The 24,727-nt window shown below is 45.1% G+C and overlaps 1 protein-coding gene across 1 annotated transcript in view; it reads left to right on the forward strand.

The window, feature by feature from the left end:
- Positions 1-24,727, forward strand: part of DNER (delta/notch like EGF repeat containing) — a 1,567,341-nt gene that overhangs the window by 1,427,192 nt on the left and 115,422 nt on the right. The window contains exon 10 of the mRNA XM_069618306.1: positions 16,235-16,348. Coding sequence (XP_069474407.1) covers positions 16,235-16,348 — 114 coding nt within the window. The remainder of the gene's footprint in view (positions 1-16,234; positions 16,349-24,727) is intronic.

A 24,727-nucleotide genomic window follows, 5' to 3' on the forward strand; every position in this document is an offset into this window, starting at 1 on the left:
GAGTTTGGGTTGTAAAAGCTACTGGACGTGAGCAGTAGCTCGCTGTCCCTGTTAATGGAAATGGTGTTACCTTGCGCTATCTATTGCCTGACATATGTGGGAATTTGCTCCTCTACCTGTTACTAAATGGGTGCAACAACGTTCACAGAGAATGATCAGGAGCCGATTGTGTTTGAACTAGCTTTACCATAGCTGGGAGCAGGCTGTACCAGTTATGCTGTACGGCTCCTTGGGCATCAGAGCTGGTTGTATTTGTTGGGCAATGTGGGCATGAGCGAAATGTAACCGTATCCGTTTTGGAAGCTGGCTGTACCTGTTCATTGGCATGAATAGTTAGGTAAAGAGTATTGCATGCTGCTACATTGCTCTCAAAGCATTTAGGCTTCCTTGATAGAGATGGATTGTGGCCCTGCCCATGGTAAAACATGACTTTTTTTCTGTGGGTAGGGGTTGCAACTGGGGGAAAAGATGAGGGAAAAAGTGTCAGTACTGAAAAGTCAGTTGAGCTGGGAGCAGCCTCGGACTGGCCTGTAGGACTATAGGCCCAGGGCCAACCAAAAACACAAAATGCTGGTGTGGGACCGTTTTATTGGCCAAAGTGGGACCCTTGTTGGCCCATGTGAGCCAGTTTGATGAGTTAATTCACACTGCGACTAGTAGTTTTGACCAGTGTTGCTTGCTGAATAAATATTCTTTAAAATATACAATTTGCAAGTCACTTTATCAAAAAGCTCCGCCTGGGTACTATTCAAACAGTATCACAAAAGGAATGAAAAGCCATTTGCAACTGCGGGCCACTTTATCTTTGGTGCCTGAGATAATTGCATGGCCCAGTCTGACCCCGGATGATAGCTAGCCTTTGTTGCTGACTGTGTGCAGTTCGGAAGCACCCCACAGTGTCTTTGTCGAGGGCATAGGGGCATTGGTATCCCGAAAGGGGCCACTTTTTTTTGAGGCGAGGGGTGGGCCACTTTTTTGAGGCGAGGGGTGGGCCACTTTTTTTTTGTTGTCCGGGCCTATTTCTTGTCCCAGTCCGACCCTGCCTCCATGTATGTAAGCGAGAACTTCATAGGGCTGGGATAATCTCACCTGTAACCAGCACCCAGCTTGCTTTGCTTTTTTATTACTACTATGTTTTGATACCACAACCTGTATGTACTTAGCACACGGATACCCTTGGTTCGGAGCACTCTAACGTGTGTTGCTGGAAACCCTTGTAATCTTTGTGGGGTTGATGATATGAAAAGTGATACATTCTGATCACAATGGTTTGTGTCTCACAGATCTTTAGCACTTTATTGGACCCTATTGAAGGTGTTTTGTTTGGAAAAATTACATTGCATGCATGTGACTCCAGTACCCCCTGATGGCGAGGTCTATAAAACTACTATGACCCTTAAAATAAAAAAATTAAAATAAAAAAAATATCAATCTACCTGGAGTGGTTGCTGGGAACTGGCTAGTACCCAGCTACCACATACGAGGAGGGAGGGGCAAGGCTTAGCAAATGTCAGTGAAGCAGAATTAAAAACCAGAGGTTGGCTTGAGGTAAATCCCCCCTGGCCAAGAAATGGAAGAGTCCAGAAATGTGACAAATTACTGCTTTTATTATTTCAAAAGCAGGGATAGGTACACAGATTTCTGCAGCGTCCAAATGCACTCTCAGTTCATTACAGGCTGGTAGCGAGGTTTTGTTCCACTGTTGCATCACAATCAAAACATTATATTTCGGTACCTTGAACGAGCTGGGTTTGGGTGAACAGTATAGCCAGACCTACATCGTATAGGGGATAGATGACCTGATTTGCTTGGCCATATTGGGTAGCTCTGTCCATATTGGGTAGCTCTGTCCATATTGGGTAGCTCTGCATCGCACCACCCACAGGAAGCCAGTGTGAGTCTTCTCAACTTGGGAAATTGACCAGCATGTGAGCAAATTAATGGGTGGAATGAATGGCTTCAGGGTCCCGCCTGTTTCCCACCAATGTTACCACCTCTCTGACTCCTCTGGCCCTAAGCAAGGACATCCAAGCCACCAGATTCATGCTGTATCACATTTAGCATCTTCTGTCTTCGGTTTGATGGGAACAACTGTTTCTGCTGGCCTCGGGTCAATAGGCCTTGTTCCCCAGGTTCAGATCACTTGTGTAGGGATCACAGAATTGAGCTCCATGCTTGCATTTATGACAAAATTCAACTCCCAGCCCTTGCAGGTGTACTATCTTTTCTGTTGACTCGAAGCACTCTCTGCCAGTCTCCTTGACAAGGTTGGGCACAGAGACTTCACAGCCAGCTCTGCTTTGCGTTTCTCAAGGGAAACAGTGTGTGAGGCCTCTCCCAGTGTTTTGAGCCTTTCCAAAGTCTGCGATTCATTTTAATGCAGCTTTGACTTCCATCTTTATTTTATTTTCATAGCTGTTCATGTTTGTTGCTTTTAGGTTTCTGCAAGCAGTTTATGTGTGTTCTTTTGTATCTGGCTAGTGCCCCTACATGTGTGTTCAGCCATGTCGCCTCTTCATGATTACTTTGGTGATGTCATCCAATTATGGTCTGTGGGGCTGCTTCATTTGGTGGCGTCTGTCATCTTCGGGGTATGCTGGGTGGGGGTGTTTGAGGCTCCCTCAAAACCGGCCACATCTGCAAGCTGCAGCCCGGTGAAGACTGGGGGTTGGATGATGCCCCCACCAAGAAGGTAAAGACTGTGGAAGTGGGTCAGGTGATTTCACATGCCCAGCCCACGTCTGTAAGATGAGGCTCAGGTATGGAGTTGAGAGGTGCTTGCAGGGGGCCTATGACCCCGCAACCTAATAATATAAGGAGCTGAGGAGCTGGAGCAGGTGTTTTAGGTTGCCCGGCAAGGAGGAGAGCCACACTGGCAGTATGGCTGGCAGCGTTATTCTCCCTCTCATCATGGGAGAGCTGTGCTGAGAGCCATGGCTGTTTTCAGCGTGGCGTTCGGTGAGGAGAGCGAGTACTGCACTTATAGCCATGCAGCGCTCGTATTATGGCTGTCAGCACATGGCTCCCGTGATGAGAGGCGGCAACGCACAGGGTCAGATTGGCCCCTCAGCCTCTCGCCCCGTGGCCGGGCTGAAATCGTTCATGGAGAGTGGGGGCCGGTTATTTGATTTTTTTAAAATACATTTTTGAAGAAAGAAACCCCACCTGCAACGGCATAATTCATCAAAGCCAGGTAACAAATGTTACCTTGCTTTCATGATTGATTTGCATGCATGATGTGTGCATCATAAATTATGATGCTTGCATCATTCACATGCTGCTGTAACATGCAAAGTTGAGGGGCCGGGGCCACCGCCGGGCCATTGGCTGTCACCGTGCTGCCACTCCAGGGGTCACGGTGCCCCCTGGAGTGGCTGTGCTGTTTTATTAGTGATAAATATGTACTAGTGATATATTGTGATAAACGACCAATTTTATAGTAGAATAAGCATCAATTTCGGACTATGTATTTTGCCTTTCTCAAGTTGCCGTTGTCCCTGTTATGATCATCACAAGACATTCCATCTCGGTGTCCTCGGTCACTTGACAAAATCCTTTTGCTTAAAAGCTTCTGTACAGTGTAGAATTATTTGACCATAGAACATCAAGTGGCCATTGACTTCATTGTGCCCCAATGAATGCTTTGTTGTAATGTGCCTATCTTTCCCATCTCCCTGGCGATCTGTTCAGGATGTTTGTTTGCATGTATGAGGTAACGAGTGCTCAGTGTATGGGATGTCCTGTGAGTGTGCTGCTTTCCCTATTTTGCCAACCTCTGAATCCTGAAAGTAGATGCATTGAGTCTTGAGATGCGGCCAACTTTGCACCAGACCTGCAGATGAACTTAACTGGTCTGCTGTTAAATCTCAGTTACTAGTTTAATGGTATCCACTACAGAATAATTGCTAATTTTCCTATAGCCAATATGATTGCTCAGTGGGTTGAGCGCTCGCTGCTGCAATGTGTGTGATCTGCAGGTCCGAATCCCAGCAAGGCCATCTCAGCCTTTCATCCTTCTTAGGTCGATAAATGAGTACCAACACAGGTTGGGTGATATTGCATGCATATTTGTTCTATAAAAAAGAGCTTAAGCGTAAGTGCTATACAATAACATATTATCATGTGGCCTTGGACGTCTGCTTGCATTCACAGTAATTTGACAATATGGATCTATACAAACAGATATTAATGATACATATGGTGATCCATTCTTATATGAAAGGTATATCACATTAGTGAAATCATAACCATATTTTTCGTAGTGTACTTAGGAACAATGCTATTTGATGCCACTTCCTGTTTTGTAAAGGGATGAAAGGTTGTGTTTCATCACTTCCCAGGATGTCACTTTGGGGTGGGGTCAAATGACATCACTTCTGGAGATGTCATCAGAGGTCAAGGGTCGGGAGGCGAGGGGTGGGACACTTTTTCGAGGCAAGGTGTGGGCCACTTTTTTTGGGTGTCCGCACCTATTTCTTTTCCCATTCCGACCCTGGCAATGCACTGACAGCCACGCTGCTAGTGAGCCTGGGGGAATGGCGAGTCCCTCCCTAATTTCCAGGCTATACAGACTTTCAATGCCTTATTTTCTCTTATAGTCCGGAAATTGGCCAATGGGAGAGTACCAAATCACTTCCCGGGGACATAAATATTATTATTTCTTTTGTACAGTCCTCCAAGACACATAGGCTAGCCTAAAGAGATGCTAAATCTTTAGTCAGTGCTCAGCCCATGCCAACTCTATCGATGGACGCTTCACAGGCTTTTCCACAGGAACAACTTCCTTCAGAAAAAGAAAATAAAGTAAACATAGGGTGTATTGTATGATATCTATAAGCATCTGGGAGGTGTGTCTCTTTCAATCAGGTGGATTGGCTGTTTGGCAGTAACCCCCATATGACACATGGCAGTCTGCAATATACACGTCAGTTGTGATGTCACAATGCCTGCTGCTTGAGCCAGCACAGGAATGAATTCCAGCTGTCACTGCAGCAGAAGCTATTACACGCTTTGCAAACTCCTTGCTAGTTAAATAGTTTCCTGTGACCCTTTACAGTGATTAATTGCCAAATAACTGTTATACTAGAACGTTTGTGCTCTGTTGAAACTTAACACGTGTGAGCAAGAAGCTTACTCTTTATCTTAAATTCATTCAATTGAAATGTTCAAATTATTTTTCTGGAACACATTCAAAGCTGCATATTAGCTGCAATTAGTTTGATCAATGTGGACAATAAGATTCTGGCCAAGATTCTAGCTCTGCGAATAGAAAATCTTCTGCCGGGGCTGATAGATCGGAATCAATCTGGTTTTGTTAAAGGTCGGATTACATCCAGTAACATGCGGACACTGCTAAGTACTATCGCGAAGGCGTCGGAGTTGTCTGAAGACTCGGCTGTCCTACCACAATGATGCAGAAAAGGCATTCGATAGAGTTGACTGGCAATTTATGTTTAAGGTATTGGAAAAGATGGGTTTTGGGATTCAGTTCTGTTCTTGGATTAAACTACTGTATACCAGGCCTACGGCTGATGTCAAAACTAATGGTCAGAGGTCAACACCTTTTGGATTAGAACGTGGGACGAGACAAGGTTGCCCATTGTCTCCTTTGTTATTCGTACTGAGTATTGAACCTTTGGCTATAGCATTATTATTATTATTATTATTATTGAGAAATGAGGTGGGTTTACAAGGCATAAGTTGTTGGGGGATGCTACAAAAGTTTTGGTTATACGCTGATAACTTGTTATTGGTCCTCAAGAACCTAGGTGAATCAGTGCCGGTCCTTATGAACATTCTCGAAGCTTTTCACCAGTGCTCTGGATACAAGATGAATTGGGCAAAATCGGAGGTTTTACCATTAGTGCCGTTGTGTGACAAACAATTTATTAGCCGGTTGGGATTCAAGTCGTGTGCTGAAAAACTATTGTACTTGGGGGTTTGGATTTTGCCTAATGTTGCTGATTTTGTGAGGGAAAATATGTTGATGGTGTGCACTACTTTCAAATCGGATTTGAAAAGATGGAGTTTGTTGCACCTTTCCCTTTGGGGGAAGGTGAATGCTTTAAAAATGGTGTTAACTCCTCAAGTGAATTTTGTTCTGAGTATGATCCCCTTAGATATTGAGAAGCATTTTTGGCGTGAATTAGATAGACTCATGCAGGACTTTTTGTGGGATAATAAACCTCCTCGACTGATGATTAGCAAATTGCAATTGCCTTTGTCTAAGGGTGGGCTGGGGGTCCCTAATTTCAAGGCATACCATCTGGCTTTTATGTCGCAGAATATATTTGATTTTCTCAAATCGGAACTTGTGGATTGGATATGTGCTGAGTCTAGCCATATAGGCCCTTTGTCGCCTAGGGCCATTTTGACCAGTAAGCCTCTTCGAACAAGGGTGGAAGGACTACTGACTAGGAGCTTACGGAACTCATGGGTGGCCTTGTGTGAGTGTTTGGGTTTCAACGCATTAAGAGATCCGAGTGCTTCAATTTGGCTGAACCCGAGCATTACGCATGAAGGGAAAACTTTGTTCTGGCAGGATTGGTATCTAGCTGGGGTGCATTGGATTAGTGATCTGTTCAATGGTTTGAATTGGATGACGGCTAGGGAAATACGGTTGAAGTTTGAAATTCCTACTTTTTGTTTGATGGACTATCGGAAGAACAGGAGGGCGGTGGGGGAGGTGGATTTGAAAAAGAGAATCAACATAGACATGCTTGGTTGGGTGCCTGAAGTGAGTGGATGTGGCCTGGTTAGCTATGTTTATAGACTGATTGTGTCGAACTATCGGTCTAATGATGCTTTGAGATTGGATTGGAATCGGAGAATCAGTGAGGATATTACGGAGGATGATTGGACACGTATTTGCGAGAATGTGAAACTGTGTTCTTTGAGTCTTGCTGATAGGTCTCGTCAGATAAAGATTTTGAATAGAACATACTGGACACCTGAGAGAATGATGAAAAGAGCGATGAGTGACAGCTCTGAATGTTGGGCATGTTTACATGAGGTGGGCACCTTGGAGCATATGCTGTGGGAATGCTCGAGGGTAAGAGGCTTGTGGTTTGAGTTTGACCAGATCTGTGAAAAGATTTTGGCGGAGAAGGTTCATATGGATTTTAAGACAATAGTGTTGGGTAGTGAGGATTTGTTGGATGACCTGACTACTTCTCAGAAGAAATGGATCTTTCGAGGGGCAATGGTGGGGAAGAAACTAATTTTGAGACATTGGAAAGCATCTAACCCTATTACTTTTGAGGAATGGATTCCAGAGATGCACTCTTTAGCGGATATGGAGAAGGTGCTGTATTGGAGAGATAAGAAAAGTTCATTATTTAACAAGATTTGGGGTAAATTTCTTTTACTATATTAGACCAGTTTATTGATTGTTTTGTGACTCCTGGGGGGCTGGGGGGTTTTCTGGTGTATAAAGTTTGGTTGGCTTTGTTATGATTATCACATGATGTTATATTATGTACATGTTGTTTCTCTGTTATGAACTTTTTGAAAATACATTTTATTAAAAAAAAAAGCTGCATATTATTTATTTTGAAATCCAAAGAGATTCTACATTGACTGTATGGATCAGCAAATGGAAGATCTCTGCAAGAGGCCAGGTATTAAAGGGGATGACAGTGTGTGTACTTGTTTCATAAGTAATAAAATACCCCTACCATATGAAAAAAGGATATTGCAAGTCCCAGAGTCTTGTGACCTTATAAAGGTACTCGGCCTTCGGCCTCATTCCTCTATTTTGTCACGGAACTCCTCGCTCACTGGCAATATCCTTATAACGTATGGTAAGGGGTACTTTATCCCATATGTAGCTCCCAGATTTATAGTGTTTCTGGAATGTCGCTCCCTCCTTGTCACCTATCCACAGATTCTCATTGCTGGTGACCTTGGCAGCTCCCTTTCTCTTGCCTCTTTGTCGCTTTCCTCTCCTCGTTATTTTCCATGGAAATAGAAAGAGGTCTCTGTGTTTGAATATGGTTCTTAGTCTTCTTTTTCATAGCAGCCATGTTTTGTTGCTGAATTCCTTTTTATTTTTGACTATTAAAGGTGTAAAAGCACCATATATAAACCATACATATAAGTGGTTTGCAGTGTTTATGCATCAGTCTATGTGGCATTCCCCATTGTTCCTCGGGCATAAGAATGCGGTTTTCAGTAGCCGTTTCTCTTTTTCTATGAATTCCCCTGCTTGGTGGGCGCCCAACAACCCTGCATACAAAATGGCGGTAAAATGTGTGTTAAATAGTACTTTCATTAAACTGTATCTTGAACCCAGCACGTTGCCCAGTCTCAAATGTGTATTTACTTCTTCATGCTCTTAAGATGCAAAAAAAGCTAAACATATTCAATGCATTCCCACATGTACTCTTTAAAAGAGCAATCTAGCAGCTTCTGGCCTAGACATAAATTCATCAGTCGCCTCATATTGTCTCCCACTAATGGGGTTATGAGCACATCTTCAAACACCTTTGAAAAAACATTTGGGACGTAAAGGGAAAAAACTATAGAATGTTGATGTTGGCAATCAAACACATCCAAATCTGAATCCAGCATGTTGAGGTCTCTTTGAGTAACCTGGATTAAAACATGTGTAGATGGAACTGTCAGGTAGCGGGGGATAGGGGAGGGGTTTATCTCTGCCCTGATCAGTGTTTCCTCCATGTCGCTTAGTTTGCCTAATTCTGTAATAAAGAAGTGTCTCATTGGCTTCGTTTGTCATGGCCAAAGTAAAGTTGAAGTCCGGCTGTCAGAGACGACTTTCTCAGAGGACCAGGATGCATAGAGCAATCACTGTCATTTATATTTCTATTTGAATTTAGGTGGGCTTTTCAGAATAGCCACTTTACTGAGTTTGGGTGCATGTTTAGGTATAGCCACAGTGTTGAATCTAGGTGGGCTTTTGAGAATAGCCACTGTACTGAGTTTAGGTGCATTCTTAAGCATAGCCACTATATTGAATGTATGTGGACCTTTGAGAATAGCCACTGCACTGAATTTAGGTACATGTTTAAATATAACCACTGTAACGAATCTAGGTGGGCTTTTGAGAATAGCCACTGTACTTAGTTTAGGTGCATGTTTAAGTATAGCCACAGTATTGAATCGAGGTGAGCTTTTGAGAATAGCCACTATAATGAGTTTAGGTGCATGTCCGGGGAGTCCCTCTGCCAGACATTAGTCCTGGTTACGAGAGACTTACCCAGAGTCTTTAGCTCTCTATCCTTCACAGAGAAGAAATATCCCAAACATATCAGTCTTTGTCCTGCCCTGGGGCAGTCCAGCACCGAAATGCTAGGCAATTCTCCTCTGAACAAGAGTACCAACAGAAACCCCAGACACGTGTTTCGGTCTGGTTGAACCTCATCAGTAGGTTGAATCTGTGCCTCTCTAAGAATAGTGAGCAAGGGGTCCACGTCTGGATTCCCCTGGTAATTTAGGGTGAGACCCAAAGTTACTTAAATATGCAAATTACCAAGGGGGTCCTGGTTAGAGAGACTTATCCAGAGTCTTTAGCTCACTATCTTTCACAGAGAAGAAATATCCCAAACATATCAGTCTTTGTCCTGCCCTGGGGCAGTTCAGCACCGAAATGCTAGGCAATTCTCCTCTGAACAAGAGTACCAACAGAAACCCCAGACACATGTTTCGGTCTGGTTGGACCTCATCAGTAGGGTGGATCTGTGCCTTTCTAAGAATAGTGAGCAAGGGGTCCACATCTGGATTCCCCTAGTAACTTAGGGTGAGACCCAAAGTTACTTAAATATGCAAATTAACAAAGGGATCCTGGGAGTCCCTCTGCCAGACATTAGTCCTGGTTAGAGAGACTTATCCAGAGTCTTTAGCTCACTATCTTTCACAGAGAGTCTTGGGTCATTGGAAGCTTGAGAAAGATTACTTTAATTTTGAAGAGTTCAGCATGAGGCAGCGGAGAGCCATCCAGTGATGTATTGCAGTGTGACAGTTTGTAATCTGTTCAGAGATGGGTGCGAAGAAGGAGAGACATTAGAAAAGTATTTGATAATCATCAGCAAAAAGGTGATAGTGAAAGCCAAAGGATGAGATACATCTTCTAGGGCAGAGGTATAGAGGGTGACGATCAGGGGTCCAAGGACTGACCCTTGGGGTGAGGGATGGGGTCCGAGATTTGTGAATTTTGAGTTCCAAGAGATTTTAAAGGATAATCCCTCCAGGTAGGAGGTGATCCAGGCAACAGCAGATTTCTGAAACCCAATGTCCTGGAGAGTGAGAAGGAGAGAGAGTGGTTGAAAGTGTTGAAAGCTGCAGAAAAGTCCAAAAGGATGAGTACAGAAAAGTGTTTGGAGTTGTGAGCATTACAGAGCATTATGGAGACATGCATGAGTGAAGTCTAGGTAAAGTGTTTACTATGAAAGCCAGATTGAAGTGGCTCTCCAAGGCCATTATCCCCAAAGTACTTGGTGATCCAGTCAACGACCACCCTCTCAAGGACTTTTGAATAATGGAGAAAGAAAGAAACTAGGCAATAGTTTGCTGGGATGTTTGGTTCAGCAGAGGGGTTTCTTTAAGAAGGGTGAGGCAGTTGCAGATATGAAAGAGGCAAGGAAGATTCCAGTGGCGAGATAGGGGTTAAAGAATTCAGAGAGATATGGGCAAGTGATTGAGACTATGGGGTCATTCTGAGTTTGGGGGCAGCCTCCAAACTCGGGTCCGGGTCCGTGGTGTCGGAATGGGGACTTACCAGGACATTCCAACCTACGCGGACCCGGTTAGTCCCCATTTCGAAAACCATTCCCCATTCCCATTTGAGCCCCCATAGGGCTCAATGGGAATGGGGAAGGAGCTAATAACGGGGCCGAAAATTGCGGGCCCGCTATTAGCTCCATGGTCCCTTAATGGGTCCCGCTAAGGGCAGCTGGTAAAACCAGCCGGCCCTGGTGGAACCCGCTAAGGGACCACGTAATAGGGTGGTAGTGGGTTAACGGCACCAGCATCCTTACCGGTGCCATTAACCCCCTACCGCCAGGGTCAGAATGACCCCCTATGTCTTTGACCATTTGATGAGTAAAGGGGTTGATAGGGGACAAAGATTGATCGGCCATTTGCAGGATGGGTGCTAATTCAATAGGAGAGATGGTTAAGAAGTTTTCAAGAGTAGAAGGGGAGAGGTGGTTGACAGTAGGAGGGATGCAGAGGGAGACAGAGCAGGGCTGTGGGAGTGACCTGAGGTTTAGAGATTTTCAAGGAAAAGTAGTGAGTAGATATTGGCTTGGGCGGTGTGAGCAAAGATTGAAGGGTAGATGAAAGTTTGTGAAGGGAGGCGATTAGATTTGGGAAGTAGGAGGATTTTGCAGAGGTTAGGGCAGCGAGGACATTTTTGTATGGTAGGAGTAGGTTAGGTGTCTGTAATTTGCACCAGCATTGCAGGTCACAATGCTTGTCTGCATTTTATTGGTGATTCAAGGCTGAGTACAGGATTGGGAAGGTGTGACTGTGCGACCAAGATAGTGTTGGTCAAATTGTGACATAAGTGCATAGTGAAAGTAGGGACCTCATCCCCATAATATTAAAACCTAAGGAGCGAAAACAAATGTTTAGGTCACAGATGCAGTAGAGAAACCTTTCCCCTCTAAATTGTTTGCTGCTAAGGTTCTAAGTTCTTAAGTAGAGTTTGATGCCCGGCATGGGAGGTGAGTTAGAAATCAGCTTAGGTACCTTGCTGTCCAGCTCAATCAAGGATTCCAATGCCCTCGGAGTGGTGTCCTTGCCGGCGAAATAAAGGTGGGGCTCCCTTCTAGGAGAACATGGGCTAGACTCCAAGTTTGCTAAAACGAGAGGATTTCAAATATGAAACAAATGGATCTGTGTGAAGCGCTAGCATGGATCGCTGCTCTGTTTTGTAGCCCAACAATCTTCCAGAAAGGAAATGAAAGCTGGGTGTGGGTAGACGTTTGTTGTTGATTCTTTCATGAAACTGAGTATGGGCATTCCCCCATGCATAATCAGTCATTATCTGCCATGGAACCAAGAACTTCAGAGTGGATTTATGCAGGTCACACTTGGAATTGTTCCATCATTTACGTCTGGGGAGGCACTTTGGAAGCTCGGGACCAGATTGGTCTTTTGGCTCATAAGCCTTAAAGAAGTACTAGATTTGCATTGCAGCATTTATGACTTGTCAAACTTAACACACAAATGGCTATTCACTTTCATCGCTGGGAGGGAGATGCATTCATGTCACACCATCAATGTTCATTTAAAAAGTGCCTTTTATGGGGATCAAGTGTAACATACGCCTGACAGTAGTCAGTTACACCTGATTTCTTTGTGAATGCCATTTTCTGGTGTAAGTTGTACCCAGATGTTGGAGTAACTTACACCTGGTGTAAATCATGACACAAAAGTGAGTCTTTGTGGGTTGGCTCCTAACCTTTACTAAACACTTTAATAATCCGTTTGTCTATTACTCCAAATATTTTCCACCTCGTTTCTCTAATTCTCCACACATCCCACACCTTACATACACTTCAATTCACTTTCAAATCTCACAACCAACACTTACACCAGGAAGAGAGGTCTGCAACCATTGGCTCACCAAATGTTTTGTACTACACCTCACGTAATCCCTAATCAGCATAGTCAATGCTGAGGGATCATGGGAGTTGTATTTCAAAACATCTAGAAAGACGCAGGTGTCATATACCTGAACTAGAATGTTCAATTATAATTTAAGTCAATCCACAGAGGTTTTGTGAATTGGCATAAAGTTACACTTTTAGTGGGTGTGTTCCTCTCCCCAAGTTAGACACCTCTATGGCACATGCACAACCTCCTTACACCCATTTCTGCTGGTCTTACAGTAAGTTATAGTTCATAAGTTTATCGTTTATAGTTTATAAACTAGTTTATAGTTTATGTTTAAAGTTCATAGTTTATAAGTAAGTTATTGTTTATAGTTGATAAGTAAGTGAAGGCAAGCGTCCCCAACCAGCACGATCCTCCCCGCAATGAGAGACAATGATGGACTCTCCCAGGATGGGAATAAGGCCAAGACAAAGTGCGGGTGAGCGTAAATGGGAGTTTATCAATCAGAATAGGGCATGCAAAGAACTCTGCAAACTCCGAGAGCGCTCTGTCTGACAATAGCAAAGACAGGCGTATATATTTACAAAAAAACATCATCAGAACCTACATACTATAGGGGCCACAAGTTCAGTGGGATTGGGTGGCGACGACTAGCTATAGGTGCTGCTGCGATGTGGTTGGCCGCGGCTAGAGGACGTCACTGGTTAGCTTCGCGGGTTGGGCTGGGCCTGGCGGGTCAGCTGGGTTCATCCGGGCGGTGTCGTTGTGCCACTGTGGCCTGTGTCAGAGATGAATGTCTTTTCCTGACTTCTTTGCCCTAGGCCATGCACACCGCAGTCATTGAGTCATTTGCAATATTATCTTCCTTAGTAAATCTTCCAATAGGTTACTCTACAGGTTAATGCAACACAGGAGGAATGCACCTAGAGCAGGTTTTGATGGCGATTCATCAGTACATGGTTACCAGTGTCCTGTTGACCGGGTACCATAGGTCGTGGGGTTGGGTCTCGGGGCATGGGACAGGCGGTACATGTCATCATGTCTTGTTAGAAGTCATTATGGATGTGTTGCTGTAATGTTGCCATAATATTGGATGTCCTAATTTTACAAGGGTCATTAACTTAAGGTTAGCCGGTGGGTCGTGGGGCTTAAGAAAGGGCGCCTCTGGATTTGTGTTTTCAGGCTGGGGTTTACTGCTGGGTTGTAAATAATACAGGTGGCGGGCCGTGGCCTTGGGTGCTGCAGAGGGAACTACAAATCTTTGAAGCGGCTCCAGCCGAGTTGGGGGAGGTGGTGGCAGCGCGGCACAGGCCTCTGCATTCTCGTCTGGCAGGCTTTGCTGGGAGGGAGGGGGAATGGCCTTGCACGTGCTCACAAAAGTCTTTTCCTCGTGTGTTGCTGATTTTAGGTGGAAGTAGCATTAACAGTCAAATAATATACAATACTAATTGAGTCATTCTAAAGTTCACGTTTTAGCATTGTTAATGTCTCTCATATAGCCAATCCGAGCACATTACTTGTACACTATGTTTTTAACAACTACAGCATTTTGTTATATGCTCATATATTCGCAGTAAGTGAGGTAGTAGTGAGGTTGGTGGAGCGCATAGAAACAACTCGCCACTGCAACTGACGGCAGTGGCACATGGTGGGCTTGGACACACACATGTAAGGTGCATTTTCATGCACCCTTTACACGAGCCCTCAATATGGTTGCATTTGTCTTTCTTTGCACTCTAGCAGCATTAGTTCGGTTATGGCGCGGGACCGTGGGGTGTAATCTTTTCAATGATACGCATAACAAAAAAAACCTCGGGACGCTTTTACTATTTGTGCATAACTGCAGTGATGTGGGTGCTTCATTCCTAATGTCATATGAGCACGCATTCTGCCATATCTATACATTTTACAGGTTTTTTAGTCAAAGAGGTTGTGGAGAGAACGCTTCCATCGCAGGTAGTTTTGTCATTAGTATTTGGGAGCTTTTGCTTTTATCAAAGGACCATTTTACAGTTCTTTTTCCACCCAGGCTCTGCTGGCCGGGTCATGCTGGGAGCAGCGATACACTGCGGAAGGTGAAATGTTACAGTGTTGGTATCTTACACTAGCTCATGTCCGTCTTGTTCGTGGGAACGGGCTCACAGCGGATCTACCAGGGAGCTGCGGCCACAGGGATAATTGAAACTCTCCAAAGGTGGGGGCCACGCTGCGGTGCGCCGGGCTCAAACCATCTTCATTAGACAAAATGGTTTCCGAGGCCTACCTAAATTCAGCAGGTTTGGTCAATGTCTTCGGCAGGTGAGCCATCCACCACCTGGGCCCTGGTGGTAAGGAGGGGACCCCTGACGAGCCATAGCCCTCACCGGGGAAGGGGATGCAGGCGAGGGGGGTCTTTTGGACCAATCCTCCCCTACATAAATTATAGTTATAGTTTATAAACTAGTTGTATAAACTAGTTTTATAAACTTTATAAAGTTTATAGTTTATAAGTAAGTTCTAGTTTTTAGTTTGTAAGTAAGTTATAGTTATAGTTTATAAACTAGCTTTATAAACTAGTTTTAGAAACTATAAACTAGTTTTAGAAACTAGTTTATAGTTTATAAGTTTATAAGTTTATAGTTTATAAGTAAGTTATAGTTATAGTGCTTTGGGTAAAGGTGTTATATAAAGCACAATAAAAATACAAAAAATACTAGTTACCTAAATTAGCCACTCAATAGATAACACTTGAATCCTTTCGGGATTTATTACTAAGGTCTTTTGTAAATGCAGACTAACGTACCCGTGAATACGTCAGTAACGTTTCCGGGAGAGGGTCAAACATACTCCGGGAACAAATCTTCACGAGTCAACCCCATTATGATGGGTGTTAAGGAAATGATTGTAAAACAAAGACTGCTTAATAATTCAGGGACTACGCCTTAGTTGTCTTATATCGAGGTGCTTGAATCCAGTGGTCATATTAGATGTACAGAAAAGGGTGAGAGAGAAAATAAAGCGAGAGAGGAAATGCTAGTAACAAGGGGTGAGAATTTGGGGAAAATGAGAGAAAAAAGAGTGAAGACCTGCAAAGAAAGAAAAATCAAGATGTGTGCAGAAGGATTGGCACAATGGATGGATATCTTGATATTTTATTGGGGCTCTCGAGATGTCATTTATCGCATTATCCTCCCTGACGCTTTTTTCCGCTTAAGTTGCCCAAGTTTTCCAAGATAAATGTTGGCACCCAATATGAGAAGATACACTTCGAAAGTATTTATCAACTGTATATTTTGATGCTCTCTTAAATTGATTGAATTTTCAGAACATTAGTTATAGGTTTGCTGATCAATTCGCTTCAGGCTTGTCTTTCTTTTAAATTACATTTTAGGCTGCTTATACATTTGAATGTGAACTGTTTGAAGTGAAACGCTATGTAAGGTTTGTGCTGTAAGCACTTTGCATGTGGACTGTTCCTGATAGGACAGCCCTGCTTTTCCGCACATGCGCACTAACTCTTGCCTGAAGGCTCTATACACACGGAAGCTCGACTCCGGAAACAGTCCACTCTCCTCCTGGCTGCTCGCTGGGTGACTCGTCTCTAAACATTGAATTTCTAATGATGCAGGCATTGCTCACCACACTGAATCTATGTCCCCTTGCTTTTTCTTTGCAGGGCGACACTGTGAATTGTACAAAGATCCTTGTGTGAACATTAGCTGTCAGAACGGTGGCACCTGTGACAGTGAAGGACTGAATGCCACATGCACCTGTTCACCTGGATTTACAGGCAAGTCTTCACACTTTGAAATGTTTTAACTATCTGCACTGGATAATCCTGTGGGTGGGATGTCTGTTTTTTCTAAAACAATTGCGTTGTTCCTGTTTTTCGTGAAAACTGTCCGAATAAAATATTCAACAGCAAAAATAGTTTTCTCAGTGGCCGCTGCTGCAGTGGAGGAAGAAAAGCTCTGCTCCAATACCTGGATCCTCCCAGGTAATGACAAACTGCGACTAAAGTTGCATTACAGAGCAAGGGCCCGATTCATGGAATATTTGCCCGGTTCAGTGAATTTGCACTGCTGAAAAGTGACTTTGCACTGCCGACGCAAACCCAGATTCATGGAACTGTGCAAAGTGTATTTTTTTTTTGCCCTCGTAAGTCCGGCAAAGTCTTTTTGAACTGCAAAAATGGCTATGCCCTGTCTTTGCCCGCACTTTGCACTGCAAAAATACACTTTGCACGGTTGCATGAAACAGGGTTTGTGTCGGCAGTGCGAAGTCACTTGTCAGCAGTGCAAATTCCGTGTGAACCGGGCAAATATTCCATGAATCGGGCCCCAAGTGTCTTTCATTCGTTCTGTTGTGCAACTGGGTTGCTAAGTGCTGGCTCTGCATTTACAAAAAAGTACAAAATTGTAGATTCTTTGCTACAGCAACACTGCAGTGGGTTCTGCGTGTGTCGCTGTGTGGCCGCAATACTGAGGAAGGAACATTGCTGTGTTAGGGAGTAAAGGAGCCCAGAGTGGCCAAACGAGGACATCTGCAGCCCTATTCTCCGCTGTAGGAGCATAATCCAGTGCTCATTGGTATCTCAGCCTTTCCCATTTCTGCATGTGAGAGGCTGTGAGTGGGGTCATCTCACCCCACCAAGAGAGATAAACCAGCAGCGATGGAGTCGGGTCTGGGGAGCACCCAGTGCCGTGGGTTCCATCCTGCACAAGAAAGGAGTGAGAGGTGACCATTTACCCAAGCCAAGAGCATCCTCGTTCAGGCACCCGCAGCTAATAGTAGACAGAGAAAAGGGGGACTCCTGCCTGCTTCTGTTAAGGTCTGGTAAAGGCCATGAGATAAAACCCCTGGGACATCATCACAGCATCCCTACACACACTCACCCGCCCTTGCAAAGCAGATATCTGCAATCCTCCATACCTCAGAGGTATCCCACTCCTCATCAGCCCACCCTCAAACACTTGCTCATCTCCACACACAGCCTGTAGTCCTCCAAGTCATGCACCTCGCTGCCCTCTTCATTTCTCACAGTCTCTATGCCATCTTCATTACTACGCCTCCTGCGTGTATTTATTCTTCTGGTTATCATATCCATCAGATCAACTAGGCAGGACAGTCAGGAGGGGCACCCACAGCCACAAGTCCTTCTGGACCTGTGCCCCACCGGGGCCGTCACACCTCTCTTCCGTGGAACTTCTCACCTCCCACTACTCAAACACACTCAGATGACCAATTGTTATCTGATCTACTCCCCTCAATTTCCAACAAATTTACTTCGATTGACACTTTCACATACACTGCATCACAACAGCATGCTTCCAACACGTTAGCAACACTTTTTTGGGGCGCGGGGGGGGGGGGGGGTTCACCATATAGGCAACACCTGCAAACACCAAGACCAGGAACAAACTTCTAGACATCCACAACTTGCCTCCCATCAAAGAACCAACCAGATACCCAACTCACATCAACAGATACACCTCACCGTGATTTTCACGGCATCTTCAGAGATTATATACATAACAACCCAACCCGGTGCTAGATACTCTACTTTGCAGACACCAGCCTGCTCCACTAGGCAGCAGCCCACCACAATGGGCCTCATTAGGACCCAGGCGGTAAGGGGTTTACGGCGGCGTAAACAGCGCCGACCCTTACCGCCTGATTCCGAGGTCCCTTAGCGCCATGGAGGTTTTAACACATGCTTTTAGCAGGTGTTAAAATCCATGGCGCTAAGGGACCTTGTTGTTAATTACGCCACCGTAATTTACGGTGGCGTAATTAACGCCTTCCCCACTCCCATTATGCCCTATGGGGCACAAATCGGAATGGGGAAGGGTAAATGGGTTAATGGGGACTTACCGCCCCACTCACCTCGGAATGGGGCGGTAACTCCGCCAACCACCATGGCGTAAACGTAGTTTACGCCATGGTGGTAAAGGTACGACCCAGGCGGTAACTTACCGCCTGGGTCGTAATGAGGCCCACTTATTTAAACCATCCGAGGAACAATGACCCCCCTTCAACAAAGTCCTCATAAATATCCTCAAAGAGAGTCTCATACATTTAGAGTCCTTTTGGTACCTGACAATCTAGACACACTGAACAACACATGTAGAGACACTGCAACTTCAATGCTCGATTACATATACAGATCAACAGAGTAAAACCATCAGCACCACAGGACTCAGAAGCACTCATCGGAAGGAGATGTCGCACTCGATGCCAAGAAAAATCATGGAGGGAATAGTAATGACACAAACACATTATGTCACTCCTGTCAGAGGACAGGAACTATATTAAAGAGGCTAGCACAGATTACTACATCTTTTCCATTTCTGAAACCATCAACAAGGGCAAAAGAGCAAAGCCCTCCTCAAGACTATGAAACATTGTATAAATCCCCCACCTGAACACACCTTTACAAGAGAATCAGTGACAACACCCTCTGTCAAGACTACGATGGGGTTTTCCATAGGAGATGCAGCTCGGAAACATCCACCAGTCAAGTTATCAAAGATACACCCCATATTCTGCTCAGAGGAGACTGCTGCCTACTGGTAATGGTCAAAACAAAGTCAACCACAGAACCATTTTCAACATCCTCGCCAAACACAAAAATAACTCGTCAGCAGGCAATCACTATTCCGGATCTACGTGAATCCATCGCATTGATGTCGTGTCACTTGCAGTGCAACGCAATGACTCATACTCTCAACCTGCATCTTCAATGTCTACATGGAACGATTAGGGGAACTCCTCTCCAACCTCAGTGTCAAAATACACCAATATGGCAATAATAATGTGCTTGGTGGGCTTCACCGGCTGTTAATGGCCCGGGGGCCAGGTTATAGGCCTGAGCAAAGCGAGAGCCTTAACCCAGACACTGGTGCAGTTATCGGGCAGGTGAAGCCCACCAAACACGTTATTATTGCCATTAGCACTTCAAAGCAAACCCTCAGGGTGCTAATATCAATTTAATAAACCTGGCTGCGCTGCTACGTTTGCGGCAGCGGCTGGGGAGAGTCAGATAGCCATGGAAATGGAAGCCAGGGCACCGCTGGAAACAGCCCCTCTCCCATTTCCTTGGCGTGCACAGGAATCCAAGCGGTGTGATGTGGCATGGGCAAACCTAAGGGGACCCGATATGACAGGTAACGGATCTAGGGCAATGCCACAATTGCAACTGGCAAATTTGTGGCATTCTAAATGTCATGTCGAAAATCATGGCGCAATGTAAAGTGACATGGCAGTTCTTTTGGCAATGTGTATGGCCTGGTGAAGTTCTGTGGCGGTTATATGGGCCAGATTGACAATGTGTTCCACTAGGGAAACACTGGCATTATTAATGTTGTAGCACTGGTTTCAGAAGCAATGTGGATTCATAGATATTACCCTCATGAAATCTATATGTAAATTTAAAATGGCATGCCAGTGTTTTTCCAATAATACTAATTATCGTGTGATAATGGGGCATTGCATTTATTAAACTGGCATATGTTATGGCCAAAATAGATACCACCATGAAAATGTGGTTTACTCTGCAAACAATTTGTGCAATATTATCACCATTGTGAAGTATTGTGAAAATGTGTTTTGCAGGGCCAGCACTAAATGGCATTTTTGAGGCTACCATCTCAATTCTTTGGGGGCAATGTGGAAGTTTGTATTGACCCCAGAAATTGGTGGTGCCAGTTTAAAAAGTGGCACAATGCTGTTGCTCTAACAAAGCGTATTGCCATGATGGATGATGGTGTCTTTTTGCTGGTAAACACCCAGGTATGCATTTCTGATACTGATATCACTATTTTGGGGGTCAAGAAGACATCAGCATACTACTGTCTTTTGCTGGGACAAAAGGGATTTGGCATTTTTGCGATTGGCTACAAAGTTTAGTTTTCGGGGGGCAATAGAGAAGCCAACATGATTATTTTACCGATACAAATGTTTATGCTCAAATGGCAGCACTATTTTCTGGGTAAATTATGCATCTTCAGTGCCCCTAAAAAAATGCTTTTCCTTTTTCAAAGATGCTATGCCAATGTTGTGGCAGCAACACTTCCTATACTGTTGTGATAATGCGTATTATCAGTGCAACAATGGCTTAGCAGCATTTATTTGTAACATTTTGTTTTCACTTTGCTTTATTTTTACTGTTGACATGGTCATTTGCTAACCTCTGAAATCCATGGGCATTCATGCAACCACATCTTGGAATTACCTTAGTTTCCCTTCCTGTATGTTATGAGGACCACTTATAGAAAAACACTGAAGACCTTTCATTTCTCTTTGTGGCCATCCGAGTTATGTGGTATGCTCTGTATCCTTAGCATTCGGGTTCTGTGGTATGCTCTGTATCCTTAGCATCCGGGTTATGTGGTATGCTCTGTATCCTTAGCATCCAGATTATGTGGTATGCTCTGAATCCTTAGCTTCTGGGTTGTGTGGTATGCTCTGTATCCTTAGTATCCGGTTCATGTGGTATGCTCGGTATCCTTAGCTTCTGAGTTGTGTAATATGCTCTATATCCTTAGCATCCCAGTTCTGTGGTATGCTCTGTATCCTTAGCATCCGGGTTATGTGGTATGCTCTGTATCCTTAGCATTCGGGTTATATGGTATGCTCTGTATCCTTAGCATCCAGATTATGTGGTATGCTCTGTATCCTTAGCATCCGGGTTATGTGGTATGCTCTGTATCCTTAGCATTCGGGTTATATGGTATGCTCTGTATCCTTAGCATCCAGATTATGTGGTATGCTCTGTATCCTTAGCATCCGGGTTATGTGGTATGCTCTGTATCCTTAGCATTCGGGTTATATGGTATGCTCTGTATCCTTAGCATCCAGATTATGTGGTATGCTCTGTATCCTTAGCATCCGGGTTATGTGGTATGCTCTGAATCCTTAGCTTCTGGGTTGTGTGGTATGCTCTGAATCCTTAGCTTCTGGGTTGTGTGGTATGCTTTGTATCCTTAGCATCCGGGTTATGTGGTATGATCTGTATCCTTAGTATCCAGTTCATGTGGTATGCTCTGTATCCTTAGCCTCTGAGTTGTGTAATATGCTCTGTATCCTTAGCATCCCGGTTCTGTGGTATGCTCTATATCCTTAGCATCCGGGTTATGTGGTATGCTCTGTATCCTTAGCATCCTGGTTTTGTGGTATGCTCTATATTCTTAGCATCCAGATTATGTGGTATGCTCTGTATTCTTAGCATTTGTGTTATGTGGTATGCTCTGTATCCTTAGCTTCTGGCTTGTGTGGTATGCTCTGTATTCTTAGCATCCTGGATATGTGGTATGCTCTGAATCCTTAGCTTCTGGGTTGTGTGGTATGCTTTGTATCCTTAGCATCCGGGTTATGTGGTATGCTCTGTATCCTTAGCATCCGGTTCATGTGGTATGCTCTGTATCCTTAGCTTCTGAGTTGTGTAATATGCTGTGTATCCTTAGCATCCCGTTTCTCTGGTATGCTCTGTATCCTTAGCATCCGGGTTATGTGGTATGCTCTGTATCCTTAGCATCCTGGTTCTGTGGTATGCTCTGTATTCTTTGCCTCCAGGTTATGTGGTATGCCCTGTAGCCTTAGCATTCGGGTTATGTGGTATACTCTGTATCCTTAGCTTCTGGCTTGTGTGGTATGCTCTGTATTCTTAGCATCCGTGTTATGTGGTATGCTCAGTGTCCTTAGCTTCTGGATAGTGTGCTATGCTCTGTATGATATGATATGATATTTTATTTATATCACGCCCATACACAAGTGTGTCTAGGCGCGACGAGGCAAGAGAGGGGTACAAGGGGGACAACACAACAATCTTACTAGGCCCAGTGACATTGAGAAGGCGTAAGTGCAGGGGAGAGGGAAGGGGGAGTGCAAGGGGCAGAGGAGGTGTGGAAAGTGCTGAACACATGATCAAAACAACAACAGGTAGTGAGGCCAGCAGGTGGCAAGTGCAAGAATAAGGCAGGACTTTGGGGTTGCAGGAACAGGCCCAAGTGCAAGGGTTGCCAGGAGGCAGTGTGGGTATGCATCTGGTCTGGGTGTGCAGGGATATGGGCCGCAAATCAGAGGGTAGCCAGGTGCCCAGTGCCGAAACAGGCAGAGATCAGCAGGGGAGAGGAAGAGCGAAGGCAGAAGCAAAGAAGAAGTTCTTGAGGAGCTTTCAGAAAGGAAGATGGTTCTCCTCAAGTTTTAGAGAGGCAGGGAGGCTGCTCCAGAGGGAGGTCTCAGGCGAAGAAAGAGATCTACCCCCAAATCGACGCTTGGAGAAGCAACTGACCCTAAGGGAGTTGGAGGTGGAGGAGTGAAGAGCTCGAGCAGGAAGGTATTTCCGAAGGGAGAGTTGAAGATATTGCAGACCCAGGCCCCAGAAGGCCTTGTTGACAATGCAAAGGGTCTTGAACTTAATCCTTGCAGCCACTGGGAGCCAATGAAGAGATTTCAGGGCTGGAGAGATATGATCCCTGGGCTTTAGGCCATGGACAAGTCTCCCAGTTCTGTTCTGAATGAGTTGCAGAGGGCGGAGAGTAGTAGCAGGCAGATTTAGAAAGAGGCTGCTGCAGTAGTCCAGCCTAGAGAGAGCCAGAGCTCTAGAGACATTGAGCTTCTGGGAGAAGAAGAGGAATGGAATACCTCCGAGGAGGTGCAGTTGGTAGTTTGACTTCTTAGAGCTATCAGAGATGTGTGGAGAAAAGGAAAGCATGGAGTCGAAGATGACCCTGAGGTTGTTAGCCTCACAGGTGTGAGCAGGGAGAGGGCCAAGGGAAGCCGGCCAGAGAGTGACACAAAAGGAAGGTGCAGGAGTGCCGATTAGGAGGATCTCTGTCATACTGGCATTATGGCAGAGGTCATTGGTGGCACAACACTCCTGGATTGCAGACAGTCAGAGATGAAAAAGGGAGAAGAGGTGGCAGAGAGGAGCCTGATAATGGGCTGAGTGTCATCCGCATAGCACTGAAAATTGAAGCAGAGAGCAGCAATGCGGTGGACGAGGGGCACCAGGTATTGGTTCAAAGACTAGGGAGAGAGGTTAGACCCCTGGGGAACACCACATGTTTAGAGTGTGATAGAGGAAAGGAAGAACCCAAGTTGGACCTGGGAGGGCCGGTTGGAGAGGAAGGAGGTCAGCCAGACCAGGGCCTGAGCAGTGATACCGAGTTTATCCCGGGGCCGTTGAGCAGGATGGCATGGCTGACAGTGTCAAAGGCAGAAGAGAGATTGAGTAGGATGAGGACAGAGTGGAGATTAGAATCAAGGTTGGAGAGCAGGTCTTCACAGATGTTAGGGAGAGCAGTTTCCATGCTTCTGGCTGCTCTGAAGCCAGAATGATGGTCATGAAGACAACCAACAGAATCAGTGTGAAGATTAATCTGGGAGATTGCCAGCTTTTCCAGGAGTTTGCCAAGGAAAGGAGTGATAGAGATTGGGCGATAGTTAGTCGGCAGGAAGGGTCGGCTGTGGGTTTCTTGAGAAGAGGGTGCACAAAAGAGTGCTTCAGAGGGGAGGTTAAGGCTCCAGAGGCGAAGGAGTGGTTGCAGAAGTCAGCCGGGGCAGGAGCAAGGTTGTCGATATGGTCCTTGATGGTTTTGGAAGAACAGGGAAGAACCTGTTTTGACGAGACTTTCATTGATCGGACTTGTCTGTATCCTTAGCATCCGGGTTATGTGGTATTCTCTGTATCCTTAGCACCGTAAAACACCCTTAGCCAGTTGTTTTCCCTGTGTATATTATAGAAGCATGGCACAAGAAAGCACACACTGGCCACCTACTTTCTGCTGTAAATGTGAACGTCAGCTAATAATACATTTTGCTGGAACAACACTGTCATTGCTTTGGTGAGACTGGCACCACAATGCCTGGGGCACTGAAGACATCCACTTGATGGTGGTGCCATGCACAGCGCAGAGGACATTTCACACATAATACGGTGCAAAACATCCTCTGCGCAATGCATGGTGGCTGAAAGGGAACAGAACAGAGGAGGTGAGGGGGAAGGGGAGTAGGAAATGAGGGTGTGATCAGACTTGGTAAGGGAGGTGGCGAAAAGGGGGAGTGGCGGGGTTCCAGAAGTGTCTCCTGGATTTGTAGGGAGGGCATGGGTGAGGGTGAAGAAAAGAGTTGGTGTTTCTGGGTGTGTCCCCTGGAGAGGCCTGGGGGA

This window comes from Ambystoma mexicanum, chromosome 10 (genome assembly GCF_040938575.1).
Source record: "Ambystoma mexicanum isolate Mex_15411 chromosome 10, UKY_AmexF1_1, whole genome shotgun sequence".
NCBI lineage: Eukaryota > Metazoa > Chordata > Amphibia > Caudata > Ambystomatidae > Ambystoma > Ambystoma mexicanum.